Genomic DNA, 12,904 nt, shown 5'->3' with positions numbered 1-12,904 from the left:
TATTATGTCATGTAGACCCCTCAAAGTGACTTCAAATGTGATGTGGTTCCTAAAAAAATGCTTTTGTAAATTTTGTTGGAAAAATGAGAAATCGCTGGTCAACTTTTAACCCTTATAACTTCCTAACAAAAAAAAAATTTGGTTCCAAAATTGTGCTGATGTAAAGTAGACGTGTGGGAAATGTTATTTATTAACTATTTTGTGTGACTTACACTTCCGTTCAAAAGTTTGGGGTCACCCAGACAATTTTGTGTTTTCCATGAAAACTCATACTTTTATTTATCAAATGAGTTGCAAAATGATTAGAAAATATAGTCCAGACATTGACAAGGTTAGAAATAATGATTTTTATTAGAAAGAATAATTTTCTCCTTCAAACTTTGCGTTCGTCAAAGAATGCTCCCTTTGCAGCAATTACAGCTTTGCTGACCTTTGGCATTCTAGCTGTTAAATTACTGAGGTAATCTTGAGAAATGTCCCTCCCACAAGTTGGATTGGCTTGATGGGCACTTTTTACGTACAATACGGTCAAGCTGCTCCCACAACAGCTCAATGGGGTTGAAATCTGGTGACTGCGCTGGCCACTCCATTACAGATAGAATACCAGCTGCCTGCTTCTTCCTTAAATACTTGATGTATAATTTGGAGGTGTGGTTTGGGTTATTGTCCTGTTGTAGGATGAAATTGGCTCCAATAAAGCGCTGTCCACAAGGTATGGCATGGCATTGCAAAATGGAGTGATAGCCTTCCTTATTCAAAATTCCATTTACCTTGTACAAATCTCCCACTTTACCAGCACCAAAGCAACCCCAGACCATCTCATTACTTCCACCATGCTTGACAGATGGTGTCAGGCACTCTTCCAGCATCTTTTCAGTTGTTCTGCGTCTCACAAATGTTCTTCTGTGTGATCCAAACACCTCAAACTTTGATTCGTCTGTCCATAAAACTTTTTTCCAATCTTCCTCTGTCCAATGTCTGTGTTCCTTTGCCCATATTAATCTTTTCCTTTTATTAGCCAGTCTCAGATATGGCTTTTTCTTTGCCACTTTGCCCTGAAGGCCAGCGTCCTTGAGTTGCCTCTTCATTGTAGACGTTGACACTGGCGTTGTCCGTGTACTATTTAATGAAGCTGCCAGTTGAGGAGCTGTGAGGCGTCGATTTCTCAAACTAGAGACTCTAATGTACTTGTCTTGTTGTGCAGCGGGGCCTCCCACTTCTCTTTCTACTCTGGTTAGAGCCTGTTTGTTCTCTCCTCTAAAGGGAGTAGTACACACCGTTGTAGGAAATCTTCAGTTTCTTGGCAATTTCTCGCATGGAGTAGCCTTCATTTCTAAGAACAAGAATAGACTGTCGAGTTTCACATGAAAGTTCTCTTTTTTTGGCCATTTTGAGAGTTTCATAGAACAAACTAATGTAATGCTCCAGATTCTCAACTAGCTCAAAGGAAGGTCAATTTTATAGCTTCTCAAATCAGCCAACCCGTTTTCAGCTGGGCTAACATACTTGTGCAAGGGTTTTCTAGGGTTTTCTAAACATCCATTAGCATTCTTACACAGTTAGCAAACACAATGTACCATTAAAACACTGGAGTGGTGGTTGTTGGAAATGGGCCTCTATACACCTATGTAGATATTGCAATAAAAACAAGACGTTTGCATCTAGAATATTCATTTACCACATTAACAATGTATAGAGTGTATTTCTGATTCATTTAATGTTAGCTTCATTGAAAAAAAATGTCACGAAAAAACAATCTCAGAATCAGGGGGATCCATTGAAGCATTCCAGAGTAATTACCTCAAAGTGACAGTGGTCAGAATTGTAAAATTTGGCTTGGTCATTAAGTACATAATTGGCTCTGTCCTTAAGGGGTTAATTTAAAAAATTAATGATCGACTTCCAGAAACTGACTGCTTAGCCAATTCTCTTCCAGTTAGAAAACATGCTTAGCACAATCAAATGAGGAAAGAGAGTTTTATCGGCATATAATTAATTTTATTACATCATTTAATAAATATAAAATTGTACATATAATGAATAGAAAAGTGGAAGTGCATAAAAAATGGCAGCAACGGACCACTGACGTCATAAAGCCCTTACACAGGTAAAGCTCATAAACTCAATTAGAGATAAAGAGAGTAAAATATAGCCAGGTCTGCACTCATATGGCAGTGAAACAGGTCAGTCCTGGAATAAATGTATAGAGTGGCAGTGGTAAAAATAAGTAGTCTTAGACCAGGACTAACACATTAACCATATATCATAAGTACATAGTGCGAGCAGCTATCTTTGATAATTGTTAAAGTTCATTACTGAGCTTACCAGGTGATCAGTAGGACATCAGTGGAAAGACAGATGCATTGGTGTACCCCGACGCGCGTTTCGTGACCACCAGGGGTCGCTTCCTCAGAGGGAATAATCACCTGGTAAGCTCAGTAATGAACTTTAACAATTACGCCAGCCACTATCTCCAATGTCCTACCGATATTTATCAATGGCATTAAGAATGACTGGAAATGGCAGCACACCTAAAATGTTTGTTATATTATTAAAATAAATATTTCACTTATTTGGGACACTCATCTAGTACAAGAAGTGATGAGAGCTTGGTGTTATACACAAGATGGAAATATTGCAATTTAACGTATTTAATGGGAGCTCAGGTGATTTAGTTGGAGTTGGCTCTGTCTTATTTCGATACCTGCATCACCCAGTACTAGTCATGTGTAAATTAATAAATTTTTTGGTCCACATAAAACATTAAAAAAATGCAAAGTGTGACTTGTGTTTAAAAGCTTATTACTGCAGAGAGGCAGAAATGACAACACTTTATTACAAAATATTTATTTAATGGGTTATTTCCAACATTGCATGTTCTGTCGTATCCATAGAATAGTTAGACCCCGTCCATTGGCCATGTGATGATGTCCAGCTAATCAAAAGAAATCTGCAGATGCTGGGAAGTTGAAGGTGGTTCTCAGAGCTCCCGTCCAGTGTCACACATTATGGAAATGGATTGGGTCCAGCAAATCGATTTGCACCAACTTTAATAATAAGTTACTCAGCCCTGAATCGATCTCTGAATTGCCCAATTAAAATGCAGCTGAGGCCATGCATGCACCACCTCTAAATATATATTGTGTAGGGACTGCTGAATTAAGCTGTCCTACACTGATCAGTGACTTTTCAGTTACGTTGTGGATAGATGATAATGTTCAGTATTGGGAGGCACTCTTTATGGAACTGTTCAGCAAAGGTTAAATGGTAAATCTGCCCTTTAACGATCTTATGCAGTTTATGTTAATTGTAACACTATGCTTTTTCTTTTTCCTTCAACAGTTTAATGAAGAACAGCAAACAGAACTATTTCAACACCGGGATGCAGAGCCTCTTAAACCAGCATATCATGGAAGAATGTCAGATAGCATGTTACCATTGAGATCTCCACCCAAAGTTCCTCCCAAACCAAAATCTGAACATTGTGTAAATTTTGTCAATTCAAACATCAATCTGATAGCTCAACCTAATGTAGTGATTAATGACTTCATAACATTAGATCTCATGGATGAACCAGAAGATAATGATGTAAGTAACCTCACAAACATTAAATCTGGAGGTTCAGCATATTCACAGCAATGCCCCTTAGTATCTGAATCAGTTGCCAGTTCAGATGGGCATATTGGACATGGTCTTACACCTTTTCCAAGTACCACTAATTCCACTTCCTCAACAGTTTCTGTGCTACCTCAGAATGAGGCCAAAGTGAATGCTACAGATAATTGTGACATTCCAAAAATACGTCCAGTGCCCAAACCAAGAACATTACCACTTACTCAGATTGTAAAATCTAAGGAAATGAAGCAGAGTAATGAGGAGACTCCTACTAGTCAGACTAAAGTTACATCTGATGAGACATCAAATAATAATTCGTTGCCTCCGACAGTTCCTCCTCGAAGAAAGAAGTCTGCTCCAGCTGCATTCCACCTTCAGGTGATACAAAGTATGAAAAGTTTGTCTCAAGATGATACAGTGTCAAATAGTAATAATAACAACAGTTCGGGTGAAGGATCTTCAATGAATCTAGATTTTTTGGCTGAAGCTGCAAGCACAAAGGACAACGGTGATCTCCATAACAGTTTTGGTCAACTACTAGAACCCCAAAGAGTCTGGACTGCTGAAAGTACCATTTTTGATAAAAATGGAAAATTTCAGTCCACATACCCTGGTACTTCCACAGAACAGTTTCCTAACAATGGTAATGATACGTTTCAAGAAGAAGAAAAAGCGATAAAACAATCCCCGATGGAATTTCCATGGTGACTACAAACATTTTCAAATCACCTTTTAAAGACGGAGTAATGTAAAAGAGCAGAGCTAAACTTTTCAGTGTATTAGCACTGAAGTTTTAATTGTATAGGAAGATATTTTCCAAAACACACCAACCTTCCGATGCAGTGACCCCATTGATGGTTACTGCAAGCAGCCTTACCCTGTCTAAAATGGCAAAAGTACATGTGTCAATTTTGTTTTAAATGTGAAAGGTGCAAAGGTATGAAATCAACTTCCACATATAATATTACTATATTATTTTGTGAGAAGTTTAGGTGACCTGTAAAGAAAACTTCTGTAAAGGGAAGTGTCCCAGGTTGTACATGTATATATGTATCTGCATGCTAGCCATGCTTGCAGATACATATGTATGTATATATTGGGCCCCACATCTCCCCATGTGTTTATGCCCAATCCCCATGCTTCCCCCATATGTCCAATGTCCCCATGCTTATTAATGCCCCACTGATATAATTCCCCTCATGTATAGCTTCACAGTGTGTTTGCTGCTGGGGAAGGATTCAATAGAATATCCAGCCATGTGCAAAAACAGGTTTTGCTAGTATGGTTGGACGTGAACAAAGACCTAAGCCAGTGGGGGGTGGGGAATAATACATCATTTCCTGTCACATGAAGCTGGACACTGGCTGGACTTAAAACCCCAGAGCTCCACATGGTCTTGCTCTCTTTCTAGATTACCACCATGATGAGAAGATCTGGCTAAGTGTCTATCTTCCTCTGTAACCCCTAGATACTGCTATCCTTATATCTCTATATATAGGGAAAGTTAGTATAGTCGGGTGGACAGATATTGCATGCGTGATTAGGAAACTTGGGTGGAATATTATTAACTAATTGTGGGTTGAATGTGTGGTATTGTTGTGATATTACTGTATTAATATTGTAACATCTATATACCTATGTGCATATATATATATATTTAAAGTCGCCAGATGGATATAAATATATATGTATGTAATAGACTGTAGACTTATGTGTGTGTAATAAATATTCCATATTGATACACTGTTTTGTCTCAGATAGTATAAGGCACAGATACTGTTATGGCATAACTTAGTAGATATTAATTATTAATAGTCAAGTTTGATGGTAATAATTAATATCGCACCTCATTAGAGATTTAGGAGAGTTCCTCCATTAATAACTGGTATTTTTGGAGGGAAACTTGTCCTTTAACAACTTCTGTCGGGAAAACTCTACAATGTTTTACTGCTGAATGATTATAATGTAAAACTCAGGTTTTTATTGGATTTACCCTATAAAGTGATTGTACAGTGGGGGAAATACAGTGGTGGCCAAAAGTATTGGCACCCCTGCAATTCTGTCAGATAATACTCAGTTTCTTCCTGAAAATGATTGCAATCACAAATTCTTTGGTATTATTATCTTCATTTAATTTGTCTTCAATGAAAAAAACACAAAAAGAATTGTCCTAAAGCCAAATTGGATATAATTCCACACCAAACCTAAAAAAGGGCCTGGACAAAAGTATTGGCACCCTTTGAAAAATCCTGTGATGCTTCTCTAATTCGTGTAATTAACAGCACCTGTAACTTACCTGTGGCACCTAACAGGTGTTGGCAATAACTAAATCACACTTGCAGCCAGTTAACATGGATTAAAGTTGACTCAACCTCTGTCCTGTCTCCTTGTGTGTACCGCATTGAGCATGGAGAAAAGAAAGAAGACCAAAAAACTGTCTGAGGACTTGAGAAACCAAATTGTGAGGAAGAATGAGCAATCTCAAGGCTACAAGTCCATCTCCAAAGACCTGAATGTTCCTGTGTCTTCCGTGCGCAGTGTCATCAAGAAGTTTAAAGCCCATGGTACTGTGGCTAACCTCCCTAGATGTGGACAGAAAAGAAAAATTGACAAGAGATTTCAACGCAAGACTGTGCGGATGGTGGTTAAAGAACCTCGACTAACATCCAAACAAGTTCAAGCTGCCCTGCAGTCCGAGGGTACAACAGTGTCAACCCGTACTATCCGTCAGCGTCTGAATGAAAAGGGACTGTATGGTAGGATACCCAGGAAGACCCCACTTCTTACCCCGAGACATAAAAAAGCCAGGCTGGAGTTTGCCAAAACTTACCTGAGAAAGCCTAAAATGTTTTGGAAGAATGTTCTCTGGTCAGATGAGACAAAAGTAGAGCTTTTTGGGAAAAAGCATCAACATAGAGTGTACAGGAAAAAAAAAGAGGCATTCAAAGAAAGGAACACGGTCCCTACAGTCAAACATGGCGGAGGTTCACTGATGTTTTAGGGTTGCTTTGCTGCCTCTGGCACTGGACTGCTTGACCGTGTGCATGGCATTATGAAGTCTGAAGACTACCAACAAATTTTGCAGCATAATGTAAGGCCCAGTGTGAGAAAGCTGGGTCTCCCTCAGAGGTCTTGGGTCTTCCAGCAGGACAATGACCCAAAACACAATTCCAAAAGCACTATAAAATGGTTTGAGAGAAAGCACTGGAGACTTCTAAGGTGGCCAGCAATGAGTCCAGACCTGAATCCCATAAAACACTTGTGGAGAGATCTCAAAATGGCAGTTTGGAGAAGGCACTCTTCAAATATCAGGGACCTGGAGCAGTTTGCCAAAGAAGAGTGATCTACAATTCCAACAGAGCATTGTAAGAAACTCATTGATGGTTACCGGAAGCGGTTGTTCGCAGTTATTTTGGCTAAAGGTTGTGCAACCAAGTATTAGACTGAGGGTGCCAATACTTTTGTCCGGCCCTTTTTTGGAGTTTTGTGTAAAATGATCAATGATTTGATTTTTGTTTCATTCTCTTTTGTGTTTTTTCCTTGCAAGCAAATTAAATGAAGAGAATAATACCAAAGAATTTGTGATTGCAATCATTTTCAGGAAAGAAACAGAGTATTATCTGACAGAATTGCTGGGGTGGTGCTAATACTTTTGGCCAGCACTGTAATATTTGATACATTTCTGTTTTTGTAAGTTAGCCCACTGCCAAAGACATGAACAGTCTATAATTTTAAGAGTAGGTTAATTTCATAGAATCATAGAATGGTAGAGTTGGAAGGGACCTCCTGGGTCATCTGGTCCAACCCCCTGCTCAAAGCAGGATTCACTAGATCATCTCAGACAGATGTCTGTCCAGCCTCTGTTTGAAGACGTCCATTGAAGGGGAACTCACCACCTCTCGTGGCAGCCTGTTCCACTCATTAATCACCCTAACTGTCAAAAAGTTTTTTCTAATATCTAATGTGTCTCCTCCCATTTAGTTTCATCCCATTGCTTCTAGTCTTTCCTTGTGCAAATGAGAATAAAGATGATCCTTCTACAATGTGACAGCCCTTGACATATTTGTAGACAGCTATTAAGTCTCCTCTCAGTCTTCTTTTTTGCAAGCTAAACATTCCCAAATCCTGCAACCGTTCCTCATAGGACATGGTTTGCAGACCAGTCACCATTCTGGTCGCTCTTCTCTGAACTTGCTCCAGTTTGTCTATGTCTTTTTTAAAATGTGGTGCCCAAAACTGTACACAGTATTCCAGATGAGGTCTGACCAAAGAGGAGTAAAGACCGATAATGACTTCACGTGATCTAGACTGTATGCTTCTGTTAATACATCCCAGAATTGTATTTGCCTTTTTTGCTGCTGCATCACACTGTTGACTCATGTTCAGTCTATGATCTATTAGTATACCTAAGTCTTTTTCACATGTACTGTTGCTTAGCTCTATTCCTCCCATTCTGTATATGCTTTTTTCATTTTTATTGCCCAGATGTAGTACTTTGCATTTTTCCCTGTTAAAAACCATTCTGTTGGTTGCTGCCCACTGCTCCAGTTTATTTAGGTCTTTTTGAATCCTCTCTCTCTCTTCTCTAGTATTAGCTATCCCTCCTAGCTTTGTGTCATCAGCAAATTTAATCAGTTTACCCTCAATTCCTTCATCTAAATCATTGATAAAGATGTTGAACAATACAGGTCCCAGGACGGAGCCCTGTGGTACCCCACTTGAGACATTCATCCAGCTGGATGTGAAGCCATTTACAACCACCCTTTGAGTCCGATCACTAAGCCAGTTATGAATCCACCTAACAGTTGCCTGGTCCATTGCATACTTGGTCATTTTTTCAATAAGGATGGTGTGAGATACTTTGTCAAATGCTTTGCTGAAGTCAAGATATACTATATCTACAGCATTTCCCTGATCCACCCAGTCAGTGATTCTGTCATAGAAGGAAATTAAGTTAGTCTGACATGACTTGTTAGTTACAAACCCATGCTGACTCTGGTTAGTCACTTCATTCTTATCCATGTACTTACATACATGTTGTTTAATAATTTGTTCAAAGATCTTTCCTGGTATAGAAGTCAGACTCACCGGCCTATAGTTCCCTGGGTCCACCTTCTTCCCCTTTATGAAGATAGGAACAACATTTGCTCTTCTCCAGTCTTCTGGGACTTCTCCTGTTCTCCAAGAATTTTCAAAGATTATGGAGAGTGGTTCTAAAATTTCTTCTACAATCTCCTTCAGTACTCTGGGGTGTAATTCATCTGGACCTGGAGACTTGAACTCATTTATGTTAGCTAAATATTCCCTCACAATCTTTCTGTTTACAGATAACTTGGATTCCTCTATTCCTTTAAAAGGACAGTGAAGATCAGTTGATGTTACATTTTCTTTCTGAGAGAAAACAGATGCAAAATAGGAATTAAAAAGTTCGGCCTTCTCAACATCCTCTCTTACCATTTCTCCATTTTCATCCTGTAAAAATCCTATAGCATCTTTGACTTTTCTTTTACTTTTGACATACCCCCAAAATCCTTTTTTATTGCTTTTGACATCTCTTGCAAGCCTTAATTCATTGTCAGCTTTAGCTAACCTGATACGTGCCCTGCAGGATCTGCAGACTGCATTATAATCTTCTTTAGATATGCCTCCCTCTTTCCATTTAATAAACATTTATTTCTTTCTTTTTAGCATGTGTTTAAGTTCTGTGTTCATCCATCCTGGTTTCCTTAAATGCTTCCCATTCTTCCTACTTTTCGGGATTGTTAACGATTGTGCTTTGAGAATCTCATTTTTAAAAATTTCCCATCCTTCCTGGACATTTTTGTCCTTAAGGACATCCAGCCATTGGATCCCTCCTATTCTCTTTCTGAGTCTCTTAAAATCTGCCTTTCTAAAATCTAACCTTGAAGTTTGAGTCTTCACATGTCTTCCTCCTCTAGTTATCCAAAATTCTATAATAGCATGATCGCTGCCTCCTAGGGTCCCAGCCACCTTTACCTCCTCAACCATTTCCTCCCTGTTTATAAGGATTAGATCCAAAGTAGCAGATCCCCTTGTTTTCTCCCCTACCTTTTGGAAGATAAAGTTGTCAGCAAGAGAGGATAAGAATTTGCTTGACCTGTTAGTTTTACTTGAGAGAGATTCCCAACAAATGTCTGGATAGTTGAAATCTCCCATGACCACTGCGTCATATTTTTTGGAGAACTTGGTCATTTGATACATAAAGAGTTCATCCATATCTTCAGCTTGCCCAGGTGGCCTGTAGTAAATGCCTACAATGGTATCCTTTCCGTTGTTCTCTCCTTGTATTCTTACCCAAACAGTTTCCACAGAACTCCCAGTCTCTGAAGCTTCAATCTCTGTGCAGATATACGCTTTTCTAACATACAATGCAACACCTCCTCCTCGTTTATCAAGTCTGTTTCTTGCAAATAAGTTGTATCCTTTTAGCCTTTTATTCCAATCATGTGTATCGTCCCACCAAGTTTCAGTGATTCCAATGACATCATATTCCTTTTCCTGCATTAGTAGTTCCAATTCTCCTTGTTTGTTGCCCATGCTTTGTGCATTTGTATAAAAACATTTTAGTTTGTGATTGGTTTCTCTTCCTCCCATATTTTTATTATTTAAATTGTTTTGTCTTTGTTCTTCCTTTCCACTTCCAGTAGCAGAGATCTCAATAGTATTTGTCAGCTGTATGGCTTTTTCTGGCCTTTTGCTTCCCTTCCCACATTGTTCTAGTTTAAAGCTCTTCTGATGAGTGTAGCAAGGCGACTTCCAAATACATGTTTTCCAGTCTTCATAAGGTGCACCCCATCTCTAGCAAGTAGTCCATCGTATAGGTAATTCATTCCGTGATCCAGAAATCCAAATCCTTGTTGACGGCACCATCGACGTAGCCAGTTGTTCACCTGTAGAATCTTATTCCATCTCATTGTTCCATGGCCATCCACTGGGAGGATGGATGAGAAGACCACCTGCGCTCCCAATTCTTTCACTTTCTTGCCTAAGTCTTCAAAGTCACTGCAGATGGTTTCCAGGTCCTTTCTTGCGGTGTCATTTGTCCCCACATGTATTAGCAGGAATGGGTAGTGATCTGTAGGTCTGAAGAGTCTTGATATCCTGTCAGACACATCTTTAATTTTTGCTCCTTGAAGACAGCACATTTCTCTTGAGGTTATGTCTGGTCTGCAGATAGTGGCCTCTGTTCCTCTTAACAGGGAATCCCCCATGACCACCACTCTCCGTTTTTTCTTCACAACATTCTTCTTTCTCCATCCAGGAGGATTCTGAGGGCTTACAAGGTTATTCATTGTTGGCAAAGTCTTATTTTGCTGTATTTCTTCATGGTTCTCCTGCGTGAGAGCCTGGTACTGGTTCCTGAGCAGTATGGGTGCTGACTGCCTCTCGATCCTCCTGCTTCTGTGGGTCACATGCTTCCATTCCTCTGTTTCGTCAGGTGCAGTTCGAATTTCTTCTCTTTCTGAATCATGAAGAGATAATTCTGCTCTGTCTAAGAACTCTTCACCTTCCTTAATGATTTTCAAGGTAGTTAACCTCTCTTCTAGATTTCGCAACTTTTCCTCCAACAGGGACACAAGCTTGCATTTCAGGCATGTGAAGTTTGGCTTTTCCACTGGCAAGTCTGTGAACATGTAGCAGGATATGCAGCTCACCAAATGGCTCCTGGACTCTTCCATGTTCTTATTGTTAATGTTCTGAAAACAGTGAAAAAAGCTTAAAAAAAAAAGCTTCAAAATGCGCGTGGCGGTAGGCGCGCTGTTTACCGGTGTCCTCTTTTCAGCTCCAACAGCCAAAATCCAGTGTTCTTTGAGCTCGCGGAGACTCTTCACTTACCCCAAAATGCAGTGGGAATATGCAAATTATCTCTTCAGACTCCTCCCCTGGTTTAACAATTTTAACATTGAGAGATAGAATTTCCCCAAAAAAATCAAGAAAATCACATTGTATAAATTCGATAAATTTTTTTGCATTTTGCACTGAGAAATATGTATTTGATCCCCTACAAACCATTATCAGTTCTTGCTCCTACAGACCAGTTAGACGCTCCTAATCAACTCGTTACCTGCATTAAAGACAGCAGTCTTACATAGTCACCTGTATAAAAGACTCCTGTCCACAGACTCAATTAATCAGTCAGACTCTTACCTCTACAACATGGGCAAGACCAAAGAGCTTTCTAAGGATGTTAGGGACAAGATCATAGACCTGCACAAAGCTGGAATGGGCTACAAAACCATAAGTAAGACGCTGGGTGAGAAGGAGACATCTGTTGGTGCAATAGTAATAAAATGGAAGAAATACTAAATGACTGTCAATTGAAATCGATCTGGGGCACCATGCAAAATCTCACCTCATTGGGTATCCATGATTATGAGGAAGGTGAGAGATCAGCCTAAAACTACACGGGGGGAACTTGTCAATGATCTCAAGACAGCTGGGACCACAGTCACCAAGAAAACCATTGGTAACACATTATGCCTTAAAGGTTTAAAATCCTGCAGTGCCCGCAAGGTCCCCATGCTCAAGAAGGCACATGTGCAGGCCCGTCTGAAGTTTGCCAATGAACACGTGGATGACTCTGTGAGTTATGGGGAGAAGGTGCTGTGGTCAGATGAGGCAAAAATTTAGCTCTTTGGCATTAACTCAACTTGCCGTGTTTGGAGGAAGAAGGATGAGTACAACCCTAAGAACATCGTCCCAACTATGAAGCATGGTGGGGGAAACATTATAATTTGGGGGTGCTTTTCTGCAAAGGGGACAAGACGACTGCACCATACTGAAGGGAATATGGATGGGGTCATGTATCGCAAGATTTTGGCCAACAACCTCCTTCCCTCAGTAAGAGCATTGAAGATGGGTCGTGGCTGGGTCTTCCAGCAAGACAATGACAAAACATACAGCCAAGGCAACAAAGGAGTGGCTGAAAGAGTGTCTCAAAAAGAACAGTAAGGTCATGGAGTGGCCTAGCCAGTCTCCAGACCTTAAACCCATAGAAAACTTATGGGGGGGAGTTGAAGCTCCGAGTTGCCAAGCAACAGCCTCAAAATCTAAATGTTTTAGAGATGATCGACAAAGAGGAGTGGACTAAAATTACTCCTGACATGTGCGCAACCCTCATCATCAACTACAAAAAACGTCTGACTGCTGTGCTTGCCAACAAGGGTTTTGCCACCAAATATTAAGTGTTGTTTGCCAGAGGGATCAAATACTTATTTCTCACTACAAAATGCAAAAAAATTATCTAATTTATATTATACAATGTGAT

The 12,904-nt window shown here is 39.8% G+C and overlaps 1 protein-coding gene across 3 annotated transcripts in view; it reads left to right on the top strand.

The window, feature by feature from the left end:
• The window catches only part of SYNJ2 (synaptojanin 2), a 573,751-nt gene extending 566,551 nt beyond the window's left edge, over nucleotides 1–7,200 (top strand). For all 3 annotated transcript variants that reach the window (XM_073671522.1, XM_073671524.1, XM_073671525.1), the window contains one exon: nucleotides 3,343–7,200. In XM_073671522.1, the coding sequence (XP_073527623.1) occupies nucleotides 3,343–4,323 (981 nt within the window). In that variant the 3' untranslated portion in view covers nucleotides 4,324–7,200. The remainder of the gene's footprint in view (nucleotides 1–3,342) is intronic.
• The last annotated feature ends 5,704 nt before the right edge of the window (nucleotides 7,201–12,904 follow it).

The sequence above is a fragment of the Phyllobates terribilis genome, unplaced genomic scaffold, assembly GCF_046119375.1.
Source record: "Phyllobates terribilis strain yellow unplaced genomic scaffold, ASM4611937v1 Scaffold_3__8_contigs__length_932513732, whole genome shotgun sequence".
Classification (NCBI taxonomy): domain Eukaryota; kingdom Metazoa; phylum Chordata; class Amphibia; order Anura; family Dendrobatidae; genus Phyllobates; species Phyllobates terribilis.
The sequence above is the reverse complement of the archived record's forward strand: the minus strand, read 5'-3'. Positions and strand labels throughout refer to the sequence as shown.